General features: G+C 44.0%; 1 protein-coding gene across 1 annotated transcript in view; it reads right to left on the reverse strand.

Annotated features, from left to right (window-relative positions):
* Nucleotides 1-4,697: 4,697 nt before the first annotated feature.
* Nucleotides 4,698-24,011, reverse strand: part of LOC116997380 (ras and Rab interactor 3-like) — a 157,926-nt gene continuing 138,612 nt past the window's right edge. The window contains exons 22-26 of the mRNA XM_033061961.1: nt 22,275-23,750; nt 19,564-19,872; nt 11,041-11,172; nt 7,835-7,998; nt 4,698-5,945 (exon numbers count right to left, since the gene is read on the reverse strand). Coding sequence (XP_032917852.1) covers nt 5,637-5,945; nt 7,835-7,998; nt 11,041-11,172; nt 19,564-19,872; nt 22,275-23,750 — 2,390 coding nt within the window. The 3' untranslated portion in view covers nt 4,698-5,636. The remainder of the gene's footprint in view (nt 5,946-7,834; nt 7,999-11,040; nt 11,173-19,563; nt 19,873-22,274; nt 23,751-24,011) is intronic.

Here is a 24,011-nt window from a genome sequence, read left to right on the forward strand (position 1 = left end):
TACTCATCTCTGCTTTTAGAGTTGTTCTCTGCCCTAGAAATCCAGGCTGCTTCTCAAGCACTTAGCATCATCAATTCATAGGTTTAACATTTTTTTCACCCTTTATATATGCCCATTTTTCTGAAGTATGCAGAAGAGGCTTTGTTTTTTGGATCTTTATATCTAGAATGCAGAGATTAATAAAGAGGCCTCCATGTTCCTAATAGATGGTGTCACTTTATGACCAAGAGTCTCCAGCCATAGTAAGTAGACCTCAAAAAGTAATTATCAGTGAGAAATCAGCTGCCAGCATATTTTTATTTTCGCACATCACTGACACTTTGGTGGCACTGACACACATCGTGTGCCTTGACCCTTCTGCAGACCTTTGTATCACTGATGATGCAAAGCTGAAACATGAGAGTGGGATTTTGTTCTCCTCTTGCAAGGGATTTCCATAGCTTCACCATCCTAAGTGGCATTGTTACCCCTTCCCTCAGGTATGTGGCAAACTGAAAGACGGACACTGAAGCTGTCACTGCACTCAAAATGCTGTCTGAGATGAAGCAGGTTCTCATCCATGCTCTGAATTTTCAGTTTATATCCAGAGACCCATTTCCTTTCAGGAAACAGCCCCACAGAAGAAAAAACAATAACCTTCACCTGCACTGATTAATACAGGCCTTTATTTTAAGGCCTCCAAATAGCATCAGACTTAGTACCTGCATGGCAGGCTGTTTATTTTGTGATGGTAATGAGAAAGTAATTTTAGGGTTGTGCAATGTCAGTCTTACGCCAGAGTATCCTGTGGTGAATTGGGCAAGTACAGACACCCTCACTCTTTCTGCAGGCATGCAGTTGCTTAGTCTAACATTCCTAGAATGTTGTGATGCTGGAATGCAAAAAATGGAAAACTGTCAGGTTTCTAGAAAATTGTCACCACCAGGCAAAACAGGGCAAAAATAGCAGAAGAGTTGCGTATATCCGTAGCTCCAGGGAAGAGTGTCATTCACTGCAGCCAAGGTCTCCTTTCCTCCTCCTCCTTGTGGCTAGGAATGGAGTCCAAGGCCCTTTTCCAACCTGTGTGCCGAATCTGCTGTGTGTTCCTAGCAACACCCTGCTGCACAGGAACTCACTGCCTTTCCTTGGAGAGGTCCTGGAGGGCAGGTCCATGATCAAGCCTCCATGGTACACTGTGTGCTGGTTCCTTCTGTGTAATGCAAACTTGGATGGACACAGCTTTGTTCAGGGCACTGGTAACCACCCTCCCTTCCTTTCTAGCAAGAAAGTAGAAAGCAGTTCACATGAGTTGGAGATAATGCAATTTTTTAGATATTCCAGTAAGCAGTATTGTTTTAGGTTTCTTCAAAACAAGTTGAATCCTGTCTCACCAGGACAGGTTCAGGTAAGTGCTGAGCACCCATGGCTATCTCAGGGCAGGAGGCTGAGGGCCTCTCATTCTTGTGATTAGCCTCTGCCTGTGAGAACAGGGGTGGAGGGGCAGCAGAGGAAAAGAAACCTTAACTTAAAGTGCTGACTTAAAAGGCATGTTGTGCAAAGAGCTCAGGCAATGCTGAATCAGAAGCTGTTTCCTTCCTAGGGGCATGATACCCCAAGAGAAGTAGAAGACAACAAAAGTCTACAATTCTGTAAAAGCCTTGTACCACAGGCAGAGCTGGCCAGTATCCACTAGCAGCACCCATCCAAGGAGGGATGCTGGTGGGGCAGGCAGGGCCTGCATGGCAGCTGGATAGGAGGAAAGCATTTTCCAAAGTGCAAGGTGTTAAAATGCTGGACTAGGGTCCCAGGGAGGCTGCATGACCCTGGAGACTGTAGCACCGAAAGGATGAGTCTCTGAACAACCTTGGGAGGCAGCCTGGCTTGAACAGGGATTGGGCTGGTGCCCCCCTGGGGTCCCTGCCAGCCTCAATCACTCTACAGACCCATTGTAAAAACCCAGTCTTGTGCCAGGTTTCAAAGTCCTGCTGGTGACTGGAGCATGAGGAGGCCCGAAAGCTCTTGAATTCAGCATGGAAACTGCCTTTGATCTCAATGGCTTTTATTTTAGGACAAACTTGACCTGCCAGTGTAATTATTTCAGTGAATTATTGACAGATTGTGTCACTAGGTGCAAACTGGCGTTAAACCAGCTCTGTGCATGCAGTGGCCACACAGACTGTTTGTTTCTCTGCAGAAGTTGCTGGGTTCAGCAGGTCTCCCTGTTCCCCTCTCTCACACCCTGATCCTTTCCTTGTGACTCAACGAATGATCATTGCACAATGTTTCTCTGCAAATGAGTGTTTGGAGAGGCCTTGGCTGGGTTGCTCAACCCTACTTGGTCAAAACCTCCTGGAACACTCCTGTCTGCTGAGGGCTCACATGAGGGCCAGCATGTGAGTCACAGTGTGACCGTCTTGACTAACCCGGGGAGGCCACAGATCACTAGGCTGAGCTGCTTCCTCTTCTCCTGGGCTGCAGCACGAGGAAACCCCATGGAAAATCCAATGAACAAAATACCATGGAGCATTAAAAAACGCCCATTTCATTCCCACATTTGACTTCTTTTTCTCACACCATCCAAAATGTCAGATACCTGCCCAAATCACTGCAGGATCCTGGGCACCAAGGTCCAGAGGAAAGGACATGCTGAACTGCTCCAGCAATCTCCCTGCTGGAGAATCAGCGCTTTGCCAGGGTCACCAAAACAATGGCATGTTTGTTCCAGGCAGGTTGTTTCTACATGACCCTGGCACAGGCAGAGCCTGAGTGCCACCACTGAGCTGTGAGCTTGGAGAGGCAGCGTCCTTCTCTGTCCTGGGTCATCCAAAATACAGATCATCTCCCAGTTTATGTTCCCTGACAAGGGACACTTGTGGCCACATGGCTGCCAGACCTCAGAGATGTATGTTTAATGTTGCTGGTTGTTTGTATGATAGGACCAAACAAGGCAGTTGCCCCACAGCCTCTGAGCACGCTCTGCTCTGCACTGAGCCCTAGCACAGGGATTTCTTTACAGGCACAGTAATTAGCATTACTGTCAATAATCTCTGGGAGAGCCATGGCAGCTCTTGCAAATCAAATCAAAGCTTTGCTGCTGTTATGCCAGAGGAAAATTGCATGTGCAATTTGAGAATAGCCCACTTAAATGTAAAATTTCAAGGCACTCCTTGCATTTCAAAAACTGGAATCTGCAGGTCTGATTTTGGGTCTAGACATTAGTAAATTTAGGTCTGAGCCCATTCAGATTGCAGTGGTTTAGCACTGTTTCCACAAGCTCCACTGACCAGCTCTATATCCTGTACTTCTCCCAGGCCCCAAGGTCCAGCTGGTGACTCAGATGTCCCAGGATACTGTGAGGTGCTGGACTGCTTCACTTCATCAATCAGTTGCTCGACCCTGGCTGGTGAAAAGTCTAGTTACTCTGCAGAAATAGCCAGCAGATCAGTCCTATCTTCTTTCCTTCCATGTTTCTACTTTAACCTCCCACCCTGTTAGGCTCACTAACTGTGAATGTTATAGTATAATGATAATCTGATCAGGCCAAGGATCAGGGGAGCATCAGGGGAAGCCCCAGCCCTGGACATTCAGCACCTTCCTGGAAATGGGGACAGGCTGAGGGCATGAGAGCTGGAGACCACTCCTGCTGCAGCATCACTGAGGCAGGGGCTGACAGCTCTGGGAAGCTGAAGTGGGATCTTGGACCATTGGCAGGGTGGGGAGGCACTGGGGAGGCACTGGAGACAGCCACACCTGTGAGCGCCCTCAGGGCAGCATCACCTCCCATCAGAAACTTGTGTCTCAGGTTTAGCCCTGGCATCCCAAGTGCCACCCTAAGAGCAGCCCAGACTTCCAGCAGGGGCACACAGCCCTGCAGGAGGGTGATGGCAGCATGAGGGAGGGCTTCAACTCTGGCATTCTGCAGAAGTGCTGCCCAGAGGCAAGGCAGAGGTGCAAACAGCTGCACACAGCAGAAATAACCATGAATTTGGAGTCAGCTGTGCTGTCACACACTGCAAGCTCTGCACATATCCTCAAAACCAAGATTGCTGTCATTCACTGTTCCTCATTCTTGGTTGTTGTCCCTTCCCAACAAGATGTGCACACAGCCCATGCTGGCAGATGCACAGCACTGGTTTGCTATTTGTATGCAGATTTGACTACAGCTGGGGCACAGAAACGTGGGTATTTATTTCAAGGCCCAGAGACTGAGAGAGGGACAAGCTACATGCAATACCCTTTTATCCTTGGAGCTTCAGGAGTAAGGCAGAGACCTTGGGCAACCTGGCCCAAGGTGTCCTAAATCTCTTTTAAATGTTATTGGGAGGAAACAATAGCAGGTTTCAGCAAAACCCAAAGTAAGCCACCTTTTTGTAATCAGAGTTTTGCTAAGCCTGATTCCATGTGGGTGGAGCTGCAGTAGAGTTTGCTGGCTTCCTGCATGCAGACAACCCAGTATTTTGTGTTCTCACAAAATTCAGTGGGAATCTTGCCTGTATGAAGGCACCCAGAACATACGTACCTGTCTTGCAATTAAGGCTCCTGAAAATTTTATTGAAATATGCTTTTTGCATTGATTAGATATATTCTGTGGGAATTTGTTTGTTCAGGGAAATTTAAGTCTGCAATGACTGAATGACTACAAGCCCACATAGAAAGGAGAATTAGAAAGTTCTGTCTGCAACAGCCTGAATTTATTAACGTAACAATCTGGTGGGAATTACAGCTAAAATAACACTTGTGAAAATGATAGCCATGTAAAAAGGTATTGTTATTTAATTCTAACTCCTTTTGACTTTCAAATTTTAATCTGGTTTGATACACTGGGCAAATTATTAGGTTCTTTACAAAGGCTTATTTTAAAATAATTGCACCATATCATACATTGAAATAAATATACAATTAACCAGACACTATCAAACAACCAACGTGAATAAAACTGCTGTACATGTAAAACTGACAGTGAAGACTTTCAATCTATAGGAAAAATACATTGCTGAAAATGCCTATGCTACCTGATTTGAGTGACAAATAGATAGAAGGCAAAAACATACTCTTAGTGAAAGTACAGGGTCATCTTGCACTGTTTGTAATTGTGTGGATTTCAAAAGCAGACATGTTGTTGACATCAAGACAGAGATGGAGTTCTGCTACAGGTGGCAACCCTATGCCACTGAATACATCAGAGAAGACCCAGTTTATTCTAACTGGGTAAACAGATACCATAAGGCACAAACACAGTCTTACTCCAAATAGATTGAGGTGTGTGCAGGCCTTTCAAAGGCCTTGTGCACAGATGTGATTCACACCTGCCATCATTTTTTATAAAGTAAATGTTCACCTTTTTGCTAGATCTCTGGATTTTCTCTACTGTTCATTTACATTATGCAGTGTTGGCTGGTTGCAGCTGAGAGGTTCTGAGGATTGATACTTCAAGTTTTCCAGAGGATGAATGTTCTCCTGAATGCTCCTTTTACTTCTGCAAATGACCTCTACCAAGAAATGCTGTTCAGACACCATCTGCAATCAGCCCATCTGACCTATGTTGAAGGCCATACTCCAGACAACTTCTGAGGTCTGCAGATGCCAGAGGATCTCATAAGGTAAATTATCCAGCTCTTCCAGGATGACAGCAAAGACAGAAAAATGCAGCATGTCCCTTAGGAAAAGTCTGACTCTTTAACAATTGGAAGTGGTGGGGTTTTCTGGTCTATTGGTTTATAAATAAAATGGAAATCTTTCTTGGTTTCACTCTTCAGCAGGGAGGCTTTGATATGGTGAGGAAGGGCATCTTTGTCTAGCTGCAGCCACTGGTCATCAACAGAAACAAAGAGTCCATAGTCCTTGGGATGGGACACTTCAAACTTCTCAGCACACTGCTGGCTCAGCTGCTCAGCTGTGGTGTCACGACGAGAAGCAAGTGTCCTTGATTGACCACTGATTTCCAGAAAGGAGATACAGATGAAATCCTGGAGAGAAACATGAGAAGAGACCCTGCAGTTAACACAGTAACCTAGGACTGAAGGAGGAAGAATTCAGTCACAAAGCTCTAGCTGCCTAGAGCTCCCAAATATCCTGCAGTCATTCTCCAATGTCCTAGTGGTTCTCGCCTTTATTTCCTCTGACAGACTCTGAATCAGCAAATATTTAAATAAGCCCTTTATCAAATAATTAGCACAATAAAGAGACTGAAGTCAAAGTGCTTTTTTTCTGATTTTAGTGAATATCCTTAGAGAATGATCTGCAATGGTTCATTCTCCCATCTTTCTACAGCTTGTGAAGATAGGGTTTGCAAGGAAGTGACAGACAAGAACAACGGACCAAAAACATCAGAGATCTGGCCAGAAAGCCCCATTTCCCAGAAATGGGATAGGGCTAGCAGTGTGGTGCCCTTGCAACTTCAGAATCACCCAAACAGCACCTTGAGAGTGGGTTCTCTGAACTTCCTTCCCTTGGTAAGGAAATAGCAGAAGTTACGCTGAGAAGGTTGATTTACTTGTATCCTGTTTCAGGCAGTAACAGCTGTTGTGACAACTTTCATCTTGCTAAACACATAAACAACAGAATCTAGAGGGCTTTTGGTCACAGTGGAACCTGTGTGTTTAATCTGCATCTGTGAACTTCAAAACAAATCCCAACCATTTTGTTCAGAAAATAATTAGGTTCCCTGGCAGAAGGGGAATTTCCAAACGTGTGGACTATAGGCTTCCAAGCTACATTTAAGGAGTATCACTGCAGTTTATTAAGGCAGGCAGAAGGATGGGTAGAGGCCTGCTGAACATATCAGCAAGCTGTTTAGCTCTGCCAGACTGGGCTTTCCTGTCTGTGATTCTGCCCCTCATTCAAAGGGGTGAAAAATGGCCCTTCAGCTGCTGGAGGTGGTGGGAATCTTCTGGGGAAATGTGTCATTTGCTTTCTCAGCTATTATGCTCCATGCTGGGTACTTACTTCTATGAGCTACTGCCAGAGCAGCACTCAGGGCTGGATGGATATTTGCTGTATCTCATCCACCATTCACATTTTCTGAGATCATCAGGGACTGGTTTGACTGCAATATGGGAAACCTGTTCAACTCCATACTTTGGCATGGACACTCCCCCCCACAGGAGACTCTCCCCTGCCTTTTCCCTCGGCATGCACAATTTTCAGTTCTGCACTGTGAAAGCGCCACAGAACATGAGACGTGGCCTTTGCTGCCTCCCTGCGGGCGACAATTTGATCACAGCACATAGGGCTGGCAGGGTATCCTCCTGCCTGCCTGCCTGGACCAGTCTTTCCACAGCTGGAGGCCCAGAGCACCACTCTGTCCTGCGACCCTCTCCCTCTGGTGCACAGGGTGATCTTTGCCAGACCATGCACAGCGTGGGCTTGAAAACCAACCAGACCTTGATGGATCTTTTCTACTGCTGGACTGTCTCTTGGGACATCTCAGACCCTCCTACAGCTTTACGGCATCTAGAAGCAGCCCTGCATAGCCTGCTCACATCTCAGTTTAGTCCATCATTTCTCCAGGCATTAAGGGTGGTGATTAAGAGGGGCTTCTGAGTCCCCACCACAGTGCCCACATGCAAAGGCTCTTAGCATACCTCTTTTGAGAATGAACAAAAAAATCACTTTGCAGTCATATTAAAAATTACAATATCATATGGGTATTTCAAGATTTCAAAACTGATTTCATAAGTAGTATGTATTTCAAATGTGGTGTGTTTTTTTAAGATCTGGAAATCTTGCACCCAATGTACTCTTCTTTTTTAATAGTGATTTCAATTAATTTCACTTTAAAATAATTACCATATTCAAGCTTTCTAAGTATGGAGAAAGCATGCAGGCTTTTCCCCTAGGATATAATGCCAGCTACCTGCACTGACGAGCGGGAAGCCCGGGCCTTGTTCAGCGTTCTCCGTCGCTCCCAGCGGTGGATGGAGTCCTGAACCTCCACGCTCAGCTGCCGTGTCACGGTGATTTTGTCATAGTTCTTGATATGCTCCAGGACCCCATAGGTGGTGGTTAAATAATAGGAGCCTGCAAAAGGTGAAAGTCTTGTGTGAACATCACACCTTCATGGGTGTCCTGCTCCCACCCTGCCGATGCCCACAGGGCAGTGGTCTGACCCTCGCACTGCCCATGCCTTGATGGAGGGAGTGCAGCGGTCACTGCTGTTGACCAAGTGAAGGACACCTGATGACCAGCACCCTCCAGCCCCTCCTGCTCCACATCACTGCTGCTGCCCAGACTGCTGAGGCTGTAGATGTCCTGGGAGGGAACACAGGCTGAAAGGAAAGAGCTACAAAAACTGCTTTCACAAACAAGCTCAAGCCACAGATGTTTATTCTTTGGGTCACGGCCACCTTTTCGTTGTGCTTGACAGGGCTCATGCAACCGATCTATAACTTGGGCCTCCTGAGCAGTCCCCACAATGCAGGGAAATAGAAATAATCATAGATAGCTGAGGAGAAGCACAGAGCCCTCCAGCTACACTACTCGAATGTTTGGATTTTGGGGCTCCTGTAGGGTCAACACTGTTGAGGGATGTCTCAGAACCACAGGAACAAGTCATGCTCTGTTCCCTCCATTCTCTATTTACTACAAAGGCATCCCAGGCGTTCACCTGCAGTTCCTGGGCTGTTCAGGGCTGCGGGATAAATCTTGGTAAGGCAGAGAAACAGTGTAAAGCGGCAAAAGGCCTTTTCCCTGAGAACCCGCGGCTGCTGTGGCTCTGCTTGCAGCAGGAAATGAATAACCAGCTGCAGCCACGGGGTGGCAGCTGGGCCATGATAAAATCCGGCTTCAGCCACAGAGGTGCAGATACGCCCTGGCAAGGACAGGGAGGGGGTCTGGTGGCAGGGCAGCCCGAGCCCGGCTGATGAAGCGCTGGTTCCCAGCTCGGCCCTCAGGCAGGGCCGGGGCTGCAGAGCAGCAGCGGCGGGGACATCCCTGTGCGGGAACGGGGACAGCCGCGGCTGCTGGGCCGGAGCTTCTCCCGAGCAGCGCCTCTAGATGGCCCTCGCACATCGCCATCATCCCTGCGGCTCCTCAGGAACTGCTGAGCCCATGCTCAGCGTGGCTGGCGGCTTCAGGGAGGCGACGACAGCACCTGCTTCAAGAGCAGTGTTTTTAGAGCGCCGTGAGAGCTTGGTGTAGAGACCAAGACACGGCCATTTGACTTCCTGTACTCCGGGAGATCTATGGGGAGCGTCCTACAGTTTCAAAGGTTTCTGCCCAAAACACTCATTTTTCTTAGAAAGAAAGAAACATTAAAGAAACATTTTTATTTACTATCTCTTACAAAGAGGTGCTGAGAATAGACTAAGAAGCCTAAAACTTTTTCTCCTCTTAAATACAGTTACTACCCTCCTTTGTCTGTCGTTCAGTATTTCTCCTCTTCTGGCTGAGTCAGAGGTAGCTGTGATGGGACCCGGGACAAGGTGTGTCCCTATCCCTCCAAACCCAGGGAGGAAGAGCTCTCAGTACCCCAAAACAGGAATTGATCACAACTTTTTAAAAGAATTTTTTCCCACTTCCAGTATCTTCATTTCCATCCATCCCTGTAATCTTTCCTTGCCTTTGCCTCAGCAGTCAGCATCACCATTGCTATTAAGTGAATTTAAAGTATATTTTTCATTTTGAGGCAAAATTGAAGTGATTTTGTATGTTGACCTATGCAATTTCACAGTTTTCTCACTTATGCTTTACTTCTTTTCCTTCAATTTCTGTACCTGAAAACCTTTTGCTATTCAACTTTGAAAAGCCTAACTCAAGTTAACTTTGCCAGTTCTACACTTTCCAACCTCAGAGCTGTCTTCACTGAGATGTTCTTTCCCCGCCATTCCTCATATCTGCAGTTACTCCCAGTGTCCTTTCTGATATGATTATTCAGTCAGTTTGATCTGGAACTCCCTCACAAAATATTCCCTTTGGACTGGAGTGCATATTTCATAGAGTCTTTGCATATTTGAGCTAAGAGAACTTCCAGCCAATTTTGCTTTTGATATCCTGAGCTCCCCATCTCAGATGACTTCAGTAGCCAGCCTGGTAGAGGGTCCCTTTGGAATGAAGAACCTGTGTGCAGAGTAGTCACCAAAAGCAGTTTGACCACAAAATGCTGTACTTTAGCTAACATTTTTTTCTGCTAAGAATTCTTTTCAGCAGAAACACTAGCCTGCACAGGAACACCTTACTAATGTACTGTATTGCTACTAATCATCCAATTAGTACTTACTTCCATCCCACTCTGCACTGCGCTGGAATGACATACTTAGTTTCAGACTTATATCCTCATTTAATATAAATAAAATTAGTCTGTTGTTCATCCAGGACACTTTCTATACCTCAGTACTTACCAAAGCAAAGTCTAAAATAAACTGCATTTTATTGGTTTAGTGACTACTTGGTGATAAATGATCCGTGTTCCTAATTCAGAGTATGTAACTCACTTGGGAAGCATGTGCTTTCCAAACTATATTTAAGAAACTAGAGGCCCAAAATTCCCTCGTGTATTTATCTCTCTGATAACAGAGGGCTTTAGTCACTTCCAAACTCAATATTCCTCTCTAACCTAACTTTGTTTTTTCCCTCTGTCTCACTATGATGCTCACTCAGAGAACATTGTTAGAGGGTTCAAATTTAGGAGTAGAGTGTCCATGAGAATGTAGCCATGAGGCATACAATGCACTTCACGAAATGTGCTTTTTTTCTCACTGGAATAGATAAAAGTATCTGCACAATTGTTTGCAGCAGACGTTTAATTTTGGCAAAAAACCTTTCAGCTTTTCAGCCTTTGGGCCGAGGAACACAAGATGTCTCTGTTTGGGTTGCTAATCCAGAACCTCAGTTATCATTTGTGATGAGTCGCTGCCTTTCTAGCTTGTGTCTTAAGGCACTGCACTGCTAAAAGGAGTTAAAGTATTTGGCAATAATTTTAGAGCTTCAGATTTGAAAAGACTGGCCAAAGCATTATCCACAAAATCTATCCTGAGTCTTGCTGCTCCACTTTCATGAACACTGAGGTGAGACAAATGATGATTTCCAAAGTGAATATCCCATGAGCAAACACTGTATTCTTACCTTCTCCTAGCTGCAGAGCAGGATCCATGAGCTCCATCATATACTCCACATTCAGAAGGACTTCAGTCAAGTTGCTGCGGGCCAGCACATACATGAGCACAGGGAGGAAGTCATCTGCACCATAGGGCTTTCCTGAGCAAAGAGAAGCACAGCATGGTCCCAATAATACCACAAAATAACATTTCCACACAATAGTGTCAGATTCTCACACAGCAAGTCCTTTGAGACCATAGCTTATGTTATCTGAAGAGTTAAAGCTCAAAGGCACCAGCAAAGAAAAAATGCAGAAAACAGAAATTTAGATCACTTAGAAGTAAGTAAATTTGCTTCAAGCCCAAAATAGGATCTTGAAAATTAACTGGAGAAATATAAACTTAACTTCATTGATCACAAGCAACTGGCAATTTTTGAAGAGTGCAAAGGCTTCCAGTTCAGGTTGGCAATATTAGTAGGGAAGTTGTCTTCATGCATTAGGGGCTTACAGTATGTGCGATATAAACAGAAAACAGAATTTGAGACAGTGGTTTTAGATCTGAGGACCTCTGGGTTTATGTCGCTTCAGAAGACAAAACTTTACACACTACATGATCCTAATTAAAATAGTCTCCCAAAATCTAGGATCCAAGAGGAATCATCTTTGAACTATGCTGTCTAGCTAAGAAAACAGAAAGATTTTCACATTGGATTTAAACCTAGTTTTTGAAATTGATGTGCAGCAGATACTCAGTATTTCCTGGGCTTAAAACATTCATATCAACTAAGTTAACAAAGTGACCTAATATACAGTCTGTAAGAGTTCTTTGGGATCTCTAAGGACAAAACAAAGCATGCTAACAGTCATCATTATAAATAATTATGGCTTAAAATAGAAACCAAATGGAAGCTTCCCTGCATAAACCACAAAGAACACAAGGATAACTTTTCTGATTTGAAAGGTACTTTCACTTTCAACCAACATGTCATAAATTCATCATGGAAAACCCACAATAGCAAGTTTCTTACCAGACCTATCTTCCCAACATTCAGAATTGACCTCTTAACCTCATCTGCTTTCATTCTGAATGTCTTTCCTCAGACTGTGGGGAGTTTTTTCTCACCAGTGCACTTGGATATATTGGTTTCATGGACTATGTGTTGCTTGTCACACTTCAAGGAATCAAAGCTACCCTTGAGGTAGTATGCTCTAGCCATTTTTGAGCCACAGCACACATGCTCTTCCATGGTAGGGCATACATTCCTATTTCTCAAATGTTCCCACTGACTTATTTCAAATATTTGCCATGAGTCAGATTTCTTTTTTTGTCATTCATAGCTGACGCAGATTCTCCACTGGCAAAGAAAGATATTCTTCTGCAGCCTCAAATAAACATGAGCTTAGCCCCTGATTTAAAAAAAAAAAAAAAGTGTGGCTTTGAAATAAACCCAGTAATGCATCTAGTGAACATTTAAAACAAAGTGTTACAGAATGAGAAATTGTCAGGGCTGTAACTCAGTCTAACAGAACCCACACATGCCAAAACATAGACTATTTATTTAATGAAAGCTGCATTAACACTTTCAGTTCTGATTGCTTGGTTATGGCTGCCTTTAGTTAAAAGACACAGCCTTAGGTCTCCAACGAAACTATAAATGGACTTCATTGTTCCATTAACATCTGGATGGACTTTTTTTGTCTGTTGCTCCCTTGGCTTGTGTCTCTGTGAAAGCTTTAGCTCTGTGAAGGGCCTAATTCATTACTGTTGTATACATTACCTTAATACAAACAGCTTAGTATTACAGCTGTTCAATATTTTGCAGGGAAAAAAAAAAAAAAGATGAAAAAACTGAGACATGAAAATGTAACAGAAAAGCTTCTCAGCAAAAAGCCCTATTTTCCTTTTGCTCCAAGTACACCAGAGGCCAACAACATTAGTTCTAACTGAAACTAGTATAAAGGAATACAAAACACCAAAGATTTTTTAGGCTCATTTTCACCTTCATTAAAAATTTCTTCTTTGTGAACTAATAGGTACTGACCAGTGGCATGAATAGAATTATTCTAGTTTCCTGAAGGCCAAGGGTTTTCCAATGCAACACAAATAGCAGAATTTCTCCTGCTACTTCTCTTTCATGACTAATCTGTGTCATGTCTCATAGGGCATGCAAAAAAGTTGCTACTTCACTATATAAATTCCTATTCACTGGAAAAAAAAAACCTTGGGTTGGTTGTTTGGTGGTGGGTTGATTGGTTGGTTGGTGTTATTTTACATGCCCCCAAAATAGATCATGAACAGAGAACAGACTGACAAACTAGTGCAGAATGAAAACAGCAGCTTGGAACTAAACAATTCCATACCCCAGCTTCTGGTACCAACCAAAGTGAAAGTTAAAGGAAAATTCTCAAGAATGTCTACAGAATCTGTTTGTTTTTTGCTCTCTGAGAAGTAGTTGTATGTACAATCAGGCATGGAGACAACTCTTTTTTATGTTGTTTATCTCATTTCTATAAGTTGATTTAGCTGCTCTGCCCTCCAGTCCTTGGTATAACCTCTTCTCAACTTTGAGACTTCATAGAAATATTATCAGACTCCCAGCTGTTTATATGCCTTAAATACGAAAATCTGATCTACAGTTTGTTTTTGCATAATAAATGCTGAGCAGGGATGTCTGACTGAAATAATGGAAAGAACACATTCCATATGCTGTATGCTCACAACCTGTCTAAATTACTAGACACCACCTGAATCCACGTGTGGCTATGTGACACCCAATTTTAAATACCCACGTCCATAGCAAAAGCTGAAGTCAGCAGGAGCAGAATGTGTCAACAAAGGAAAAGCAAAACTAATCACCAGTGATCTAGCTCTGACTCCACGTGTTGGCATGAGCCTCCAGTGTGCCCAAGGGCAGGTCAGACCATGTACAGTGGTACATTGCATCTCAATAGCATTTCTCCACTGACTGCACGTGGAGCCAAGGAGAAGTGCCTGAGAGGGCAGGACTGATTCTCCCCTGCTCTCCTGGCTTCTGCAGGTGCAGGGACAAGCTTTGACATGTACAGCCATCAGTCCAGGCATGGCCCTGAGGTGCTCTCTATCTCACTCCATCCATGGAGATAATAGGTGCTGTCAGCAACTCAAATATGACCAGAAGCAGGAGTCTACAAAGATAGACATAATAATGCCTATGAACCAAGAGACCTGAGAGGTTGCTTCAGCACTGTAGAACCCACATGCTCCCTGTGCCATGAAAGGCACCAGGGCATTAGCCAGTGTCCATCTGGGAGCTGCAGCAGAGGAATTCTCTGCAGGCTGCTGCCTCCTCAGGTCTACTTTCAAGCTGGGCCCAAGCCAAATTCCTAGACCTGTGTGGCTTGCTCCATCTGTGGTCTCTCACAGAGGGGAATTTTTGCAGCTGACAAAGTTAAATCTAGCTCTGACCCTGCCACTGCTCCCAGTGACAGTGAGACTGAGTTTGCCTATTCAAGGTGGTGGTGTCCTACTCCAGATATGACTTGCTTGCTTTATTTCCCCTTCTTCCCTGTGGGGTCAGGAAACATTTATTTCATAAATATCTCTAAGAAGCTTAAAATAAGCCTTCTCTTCTGCCACAAACTCATCCTATTATGTTTATAGCAAAGCAAATACAACGTCAGCTCCTGGTTGGGATGCAGCACTTGAATAGATGAGTATTAATTAAATACATGATTTAAAGCAACTGGAATTCTGCCCAAGCCTCCATAAAGAAATTACAGCCTATTTTAACACATTCATGTGTTTCTTTTCTGTCTGTATATTCTGAAAACCAGCAGACACAGGTGATATCCTGCACCTTTCTCTAATATTTTACAAACACTAGCTTGATATCTAGAAGCAGATCTCCACAAAATAAGAATTGTAGCCTCAGTTAGCAGCCAGGATACCTGTGGTGCAGAAAGGTTAACTGGGATTTGTTCAAGATCATAAGAAAAGATTGTGACTTTCCTTCCACACACTAGTATTTTGCTGTCACTTGTCTATCCCATAATACTTTCAGCAAGGTTTAACTTGTGATATAGTGAATTAAGTGAGTTAATAGATGCAGACAGCATGAATTCACTTCAAATATGTATGGTTTAGAGATCAGAGGAATTTGCTCCCCATGAAAATTTGAACTGTCTCTTTGATTCAAATGTAGAAATTGTGCTAGATGGCAGAAAACCCAAAATCTCTAGTCCATCAGTTTTCATTAAAAGTAACTTAAATACAAATATCCTCTTCCAAAAAATATCAAAGTAAACCTGTTATGTATAGCCTTATTTTCCTTCTCAGAAGTGAGATATGATAATAAGCAGTGTAATGGGATTGCTCTGACAGCTTTAGGAGCTTCTAGCATGGGCTCTTCACTGGCTGCTGAAGTATTGGAGTCCAGTTTCCTTTGCACAAGCTCAGCTATCCCACTGAAAACACAGCTTTATTTCTGCCAAATTCAGAGCCTTATAGGAGTGCATTAGGGCAGATGATATCTGGCTGCTCAGTTCTGCAGGGGTGACAAACTTCATTCTAAAAGGTAAGGAAGAGAAATATTCCAATGGAATATATGTCCTATCTATCCTTTTTCCAAAAGCAGACTATGCACATTATCTATGTAAAATTATGCAACAGAAATTATTAAAACAGATGTTTTGGTCACCTAGCCAATTCCGTAACTAGTACAAACTAGAGTTTTGAACTATATAGTCCAGCTGCATGTGCTGTTCAAAGATAGTCCAAAAATGAAGCTTCATAATCTTACAAAGTTCACAAGTTAGAAACGTTGCAGTAAGAAGATTGTACCTCCATTCTTCTTTAATCTCCTTTAAAGCAGTCTGCTCATCTTTCAAACTTGCAGCCTAAACTTAGAGCTTTTCCATCCCTTATCTTCTTCACCCATGGGCTGACCAAATTTGGCCTGTTTGCCTCACAGATTGTCTCCATAAACCAATGCCTATTGCTGCTTTGTTTTCCCATCAGTTCTCTTCCACAGTGGCAGCTCCCAGCAGCACAAGGCTGGGTGAGCCAGCCACATCACTGCCAGTCCACACCACATGTATTGCAGATTTCCATCGTTTCTCACTCTACAGGTGTCACTTGCATTCTTGAGATTCTCATTCTACTCACATCACAAATATAAATTTAATCTTTTGTCTGAGTAAAGGTATTTCTGAAAGACACATAATAAGGGGTTTATTTCTATGTAACATTACTGTGTTTCTACATAAATCACCTAGGTGTCCAGCTGCCCCTGTGCATGTTGCAGCATGCCTTCCAAATGTAAAAGCTGCATGATTCCTGCCTCTTAATTTTTTCTAGCGCCAAAAAAAAAAAGCCAGCTATTTAGTGGGGCGTGGGTTTCCAAACTCTATTTTTTAAATGCATTTTATTCTTACTAACCATCCCTAGTATTTTTATCAGGCAGGTTACATATTCTCAGATTGTCAGTTATATTCTTGGAGGCATATGCTTCCGTTATTTAAGTTTGCATAGAAGTTGGAAAAGCTCAGTGAGACATCTCAATACTATCATAATTGTGCCTTTGGTGAGGATTCACTTACTAATATCACTGCCTACATAGTACATATGAGCATCTGAACCAGGGCCCCTTAGTTTCTTTTATAGCCAGTAATGAATTAATCAATATTGTCACTGGAGTTTGCCTTGAGTCATCTTGCTCTAAAACAGAAACCTGTATGTAGCCAGATGAATCATCTGGACTCCATGGACTGTCTGCACAATGTGTGTGCTGGGAAGATCGGCATCATACCCCTCTGTGGCCACCTACAGAGAGATGTAGCCAGAGATTAGTCCTGCTTCAACTCTGTCATGGAGCTGTACTCAGTGGTCTCTAGAGAGAAAGGTGTATAACAAAGACCATGAGCTTGCCTTCCTAATTCCTTGTGATGAATCACTTCCACAAGCTGATTGCCTTCAGCTTGAGGAAGAAATGCTAGTTTAAACCAGTTTAGGATCTGACCCATTCAGTTCTTAGTCTTAAGTATCAGGAATTTCAACCACAGCCAATTTATCAGGCAGATTTTGTAGTGTAATATGAATTGTAATCAAACCAAAGATCTCATTTCTTAAAATGTCTTGATATACATGGGGTCAGTCAAGGCAGACTGTAAAGTTTCATGTCTCTTTCAGCAGGGCAAATATGGGCACCACCACAGGTACAGATAGATATTCCTGAGTAAGCCTGTGCTTAAAGGAAACTTGGAACCTCTTGGTACCAAGGTACATCCTGGCCAAACCTGGACTGCTGTACACGGGCCTCAAAATGTTAAAAAACTTGTATTTTCACATGTGCCTGAAAAGAAAAGGTGCTTGATTTGATGGTGTTTGCATTTTGCTTTGAGAAATGAAACCATATTCTTAGGTCAGCTCATCCTATGGCCAGCTTATAGTGAATAAAGACCTGGCCTGAGCTGACAAATTGTAAATTAAGCCAGGCAACACAAGTGGTTTCCATGTAACTGAACAGGTAAAGTTTTTGACAGAGGAAAACTGATTTTGGTCCTGTAGCAAAGGGAATGATTAGTTTTGTGTTTCACCTGCTCTGATCTTGGAAGAGGAGGGAACTTTCTAATTGAGCAGCGAGGAAAAGAAGCAGTGAGGAAAAGGAGAAGAAACTATTGCACAGGAAGCTGAGCATGGCCTCTGCTCTTCCTGTGTGAAGAACACTGTGCTGCCTTAAGGCTGGCTGAAAGCAAAAGGGGCCCTGTTCTATTGCTCTTGAGATGGGCAGAGAGCAGAAGGAGAATTCCCACCTGCTGAAATCTGCTCTGAGCAGCCCACAGCATGCTCTTCTGCATGCCACCAGCTGGAATTCCCTGTCAGAAAAATATTTCAGGTTGCTGAGGATTTGTCTTTGTCACTGGAAAATGAAAATTATCTGAGTTCAGTTCATTCTATGGAAGGGGCTTCACACATTTTACTTCTAAGTGGGTCTACAGGGCATTTCACTCAATTTCTCTCCAAGTCTGCTGTTTTCCAGGAGTTAGATACAGCATTTTTATCCCTTTAGCCTCTTTTTCAGGTCTGAATTCATTGGGGTACATTTCCATAATTCCAGGCCAGTTTTCTTCTGGCCAAGCACTAATATGCATCACTGATCGTGTATAAGGAAGAGGAAACTGGATATAAGGGAGAGGGAACTGGATGCACAGGGGTGAAATCAGCTTCCAACCTACACCCTGCTGGCAGTAGTACTCAGGATGAGAAAACAGCTGAGCTGGCTGAAATGCAGTACTTTGATTAGTGTAGCAAACCACAATGAAACCATCTGATTTCATGAATATCAGTATTTTAAACATGTAGGGGTTTTTGAATTATTTCCCTGACTCCTCATTTCTGTTACATAAAGCGACACAACAGAGAAATTCCAGCCCTGAGCTAAGGTGTGATGTGTATGTAACATACCACCAGCATCAGGAGACTATGTGGGTTTTAATGAGGCTTGCAAGTCCTTCACCTAAACCAAATTTATTCTCAAACTTCACACACTGTTTTAACAAAGTTACAGCAAATTCCCCTGCATATATCCAAATCTCATTATAGCTGAAGACAGTGAGAGGTCCTTTCCACCCTGCAGCTAAGGCTCAGCCCTGGGGTGATTTCTTGCTCTGCTGTTAATGTGTCTAGACTGGTCCCTGAACCTTGCTGCTTACTATCCAAGAGATCACCGATCACCTTGACGCGAGGCTCAGCAGGGACGCAACAATCCCTGTATGAGCGCTCCAAGGCTGTTGCCAGTACAAAATAAAGCAGAACAGCTAAAAGCACCTTTTGTGAGACTGTGAGTTCTTGAACAACCACAGGTTATTGCAAATTAATACCTGGCTTCTCTCCAAATCCAGATATGGCTAGTCATCAGCTCGCAGTACACAAAAATACCTCTGGAACTCAAGATTGCTGGAGGAAGGAACTTGCTGGTCTACCTGCAAAGATGCTTGTTGTCTGCAGGCCAAGGGTTTAATTTCCGCATTAGTGGTTGGCCTGAGGCCTGTGTTGTGTTTATACTCAGAGCACATACTGCCTCACACTAAAGAAGTGGCTTTTAGAATTTAGAGCATCAGGAATTAGTAACAAACCACTAGGATTCTGCATCTCCTCCTCAGATGAGGCAAAGCTCTGTAAAGGCCAAATCAAGAGTCTTTTCCCAAAGATCCTTTCCTAGAATTTACCATTACTCTGCTACAAGCTGGCACAGAGCCTTGAGGATATTTGTGAAGACCTATGCAAAAGTAACATTATCCATAAAACACACACTTACAGGTAACTAGTTTTTGGAGTTATGAAGCTTAAAGTTAACCAGGTAACATCTTATACCAGTTATTAGTGCAGAAAACTTCACTAACCATTCAGTTCTGAACACAACTTGCAGATATCTGACACCAGACACATCAATCATCACTGCTACTTCCATGGAGAATATTGCCATGCCAGCTGTATCTGTATCATAAACCCTGTTCCTTTGATACATGGAGAAAGACCCATAGTGGATACCATTGCAGTAGGAGTCCTGTACCTGGATTTCCCTGAGCCATGGAATCATAGATGAGTTTGCAGGTCTTTAGCAAGATGGCAATTTTCTTTTCTGGAGAGTAGGTCTTGTGCATGGTCGTGAACTTGTGAAGGATCTTTTCCAGCACAGTAGTTTCAGGCACACTGGTTGTGACACCCAGGTCAGTGGTAGTTGTATTCTGTATCACAAGTTGGTTCTCTTTCAGCTGCTGTAAAGATCCATCTTTGTTGTGTATTTCTTTTAAGGAAGAATTAATGGCTTCCTTTAAAGGTTTCAGGACACATTTATACAAAGCTGTCTCAGCAATCACTTCTGCATAGAGAAGAGAGAACACAAAAGCACATAATGAATAAGCAATACAGTAGTACAAGTGCAAGTAAAAGTCCTAAGGAAGCATGTGGCTTTCTGTTAGGGAACAGAAATTACATCCCAGAAAGTAAACATTTAATTACCAACACTATCCAGAAGTCCTAGATAGGCTTGAGAAGAACATCAGTGTTTAGTCTCTGTCACTGGAACTGTAGGAGACCTCCTGCTACCAGCAGTCCCTGCACTCTTTGCCTGACTCCTGGCTGACCAGCATGGCATTGCCAGGCAGCAGGAAAACCAACTCTGGGGAGAGAAGAGGAATCTCACCTAAATGTTTTGCAGCCCTGCCCTTTACAGTTACCCAGATGCAATTCATTTAATGTCTCTTCTGACCTCTCCTTCTGATTTGTTTGAGATATTCACTTTGGGATGAAATTAATTGCATCCCCAAAGCACTCCTTTCTTTCCTCAAAGCAGCTGCAGCCACCAGCTCAGAGACAGATACCAATAACTGGTCAGAAGTTTCTCATCATTACTACTCAAGGGACTCTTAATTACTGATCCTATAAGACACCTCTTATGCCACCTGTGAAGGAGGAAATAGTGTGAGTGGGTTGAGCATTTGCTTAATATTTGGCTGAAGATGAAATGAAGCATAAGAGACTGTGAGGAAGTCTGTTGCCTGATTCCTAGAAACCAGAGGCAACTCGTTGAGAACTAGAGGGACTGCAAGACATCCTCTTGTTGCACTGAGGCAAAAAGGTCATTGGCAAAAGAGTTCATCTGCTCAGGCAGTGAGGAATGAACCAGAGGGCAGTAATATTTATGTATTCAAAATGCAACTATTTTAAAGAATCAGAGAACCAATCATCCTGAAACAAGGCAAATTCAAGTGGTAAATCTTCCAGGGGAATCTCTGTCCTCCACAGATGAAGACAGTCCTGTCAAGGTTGACTGGGCCACATCATCCTGTTCAGGAGCCATCAGTGAACAGGGTTAGATACAGGGTTAGAACCAGGCATGTCTGTGGGAAGGTGGTGGGATACTTGCAGACATGCAGCTCGACCAAGCACAACAAGGACATTTCTTTCTTCCTCCTTTCCACTTTCACTAATCAAGATTCAAGATAGACTTCTTTGTTTTGGCCCCACACTCCCCACCCTGAAGAAAGAGGTTATTAGGAGAAAGACTGAAGATGTTACACAAGGCGCCTAGGAAGTGAAAGTGCAGGTTCCCTCTCCTAGCTGTGATAGGGGCTGGCTACAGGTCTGTTCTGCTGCGGGATCATGTGAAGCCTTTGCTGGGGGAGAAGGAAATCAGCAGAGCCCACTGAGACTGATGTGGACTGATGCCTTTTACTCCTGGCTCACCACTTAGCTGAGTCCCTAATACTTCATACCGAATACTGAATACCTAATACTGAAGGATCTCCTGGAATCCCTGGTCACTCCTGTTGTTTACTCCATATTCTGGGTCTTCCAGCTCCCAACTTGTTTCAAGCCGACTTAAGGATCCACAAATAGCTCTGCATTGGTTCTCAGATCCTCAAGAAACGGTTTTAAGCTTTCAAAGGAGCATGTGTGTGCGTGCTTGCACACTTTTTCTGGCTGTACATCTTTCACTGGGATAAAAAGTCCTACAGTTCTTTTTAATATTCTCTTATAGATATACATTGAATAGACCAGTCAAATCCTTAGCAAAGAGAGAAGTAGAACATTATTCCTTCACAGGATAAGGATGAGAAGCAATGAAACACCTGTAAACAGTTACAAATAATATTTTTTTTCCCCAAAGGCAAATTACATCTATGGAAAAGAGGTGAACACTTCATTTTGGAACTGGCAGTAATCTTGCAACAGCCAGCTCTTCTGTACCTCTGAGCTCTGAGGACCATAAAGCAGAATCAACTGATTCCTCCAACCTGCCACTCAAAATCATCATAATCTTGTCCCTCCCTGTGAGACAGTGATTGACCTCTAAACTGTATGCCACATGCAGGGAGCTCCCTGCATCCATAACCAATCTCCATCCTTGTAGCAGGGCAGTGAATGTGGAAGGCCATGGGAATGCAGCTATGAAGGGGAAAGTTTGTCTTTTGTGTTTCCAGTGAATTCAGCTCTGTGTGTACAACCTATGTGTATACATAAACACACACACGCACACACACACACACTTCAGCTTAAACTCTTCCCTTTAAAACATTCATAAGGGGATTTTCCCCCTCATTGGTCTTCAGGTTTTGTTCCTCCAGGCACTGGAATACACAGAGCAGACTTCAATTCGTGCTGCTTAGGTTTTAGGAGATGGTTTATAATTCTGTAAATCAGAGCCTGTGTCTGCATAATTCTGTCTCCCTCCTCACTTTCCCAAACCATGCCCAGAGATGAAGAAACACAGTTACCTACCTAATTGCTCCTCAGTGTAGGAGGCTGGGTCTATCAGAGATTTCAACTCGGTGCTCTGCACTAAGTAACTCTTCAGCTGCGTCATCATCAGCCGGATCTCTTGTAGCATCTCTGTGCTGGAGCTCTGCTTTGCCATCATCTCTAAACTGTACACTCTGTAGTCCCGCACCAGGTTGCCAAAGTATGAATCCTTGTCCTGTGCCAGCTCCACTATCTTCTTCTGCAGCTTCCTGTCACTAGACAAGAAGACTGTGAAGACGTTGGACAGGTTCACCAAGGACAGCCTGTTTTTGGCCTTGGCCAAGATCACAGAACGTGTCTTTTTACCAGATGAACTATTCAGTATGTCCAGGTCATCCTCTGTGCTGCTGGTGGAGTAGGAATCTGGCTCAGACGTTGATGCCTGAGCCACGGTGCTGCCTCGCAGGTCCTCCAGGGACAAGTGGGAACCTTCCAGTTCAGCTGAGCTGGCAGATTTGCGGCCATGCCCCGGTTCAGTCTTGGTGTGTGTGCAAGTGGCACCACCTGTCACTGCAGCTGGGCTGTCCTTGCACACAGCCTGCCCGGTGGCCACGGCCATCTCTCCCGCTGTTCTTTGCTTCGGCTCGTAGGAGCTGGGGGTCCTTGGCACCTGGGAAACCCTCTTCCTTCTCGGTGGTGGGATAGGAGGTGACTTTCCTGTCTCAGTGGCATAGCTTTGTATCTTAGGCATGTCCTCCTTCTCTGCAGGTTCAGGCTTTGTCTTCTGAAACTGTGATACAGCCCTTTTGGGGATCTCCCCAGGAATTTCTACAGCCTTTTTGCACGGCGAGGTTTTACCTCTGCCCTCAGCACTGGTAGCTTGGTTTTGTTCTGTCCGTTCCCCTTTCAGCGTTTCACAACTTTCAGGGTTACCCCCGCAGCTCTCCCCTGAGGCCCTCTCGCTCAGCCGCCTCCGCGGTGGAGCCGAGGGCTGGGAGCCCTTCTTGGGGCTCCCTGCCAAGGGCTCATTGGCCGAGCAGCTCTGCTTCCTTTCTTCTTTACCGTCTCCGCCCTCAATTTTCATTTCCTCGATGCTCTCTCCTAGTGGCTTAATAAGTATTTGGTTTTCTTCACAGGCAGTCATGGAGTCCTGTGGGAGCTTCAGGGAAGATTTCTGAGTGAGGGCGTGAGAAGGTGGAGGGGGAGGAGGCCGTCGAGGAGATCTCCTCTCAGTAAGCATGGTGGCAGGGGGGAGATCAGTGCTCCCAGAGTGGCCTTTAGGAGAAGGTACATCTGGAGGACAAGGATTACTGCACTCTTCTATAAAAATAGGATTCACAAACCACAGCCTGTCATTTCCTATTGACAGCTCAATTTCACATGAGCAGTGGTTTGTGCTACTTGCAAAACACTGGGTAGATCTTGAACTGTCTGCCTGGGCAGTACTGAAAGCAGAGTCTTTTGCAGGGTGGGATAAGTCTTGTCTTCTGTGGTTTAAGTACGAATCCCAGAAATCTGTCAAAAAAAAAAGGCAAAAAGAAAAATGAAAAAAAAATCAGAGATAATTTTAGCTGCTAATAATATGCAGAAAATCTACTTATTGTTGAAAGAAATGGTACACAAGTCTCAATGTTGAAGTTTCAAATCTCTGCACAAAACAATGTGAAGGAAGAATTGCCTGTTTTATGCATGTAAACTTCTTCAAACCAGGTGATAAACTCAGAAGCTTCACCACAATTCTCTCCCCTGTCAATTTTAGGACACTTACCTAGTGAA

This window comes from Catharus ustulatus, chromosome 6, assembly GCF_009819885.2.
Source record: "Catharus ustulatus isolate bCatUst1 chromosome 6, bCatUst1.pri.v2, whole genome shotgun sequence".
NCBI lineage: Eukaryota > Metazoa > Chordata > Aves > Passeriformes > Turdidae > Catharus > Catharus ustulatus.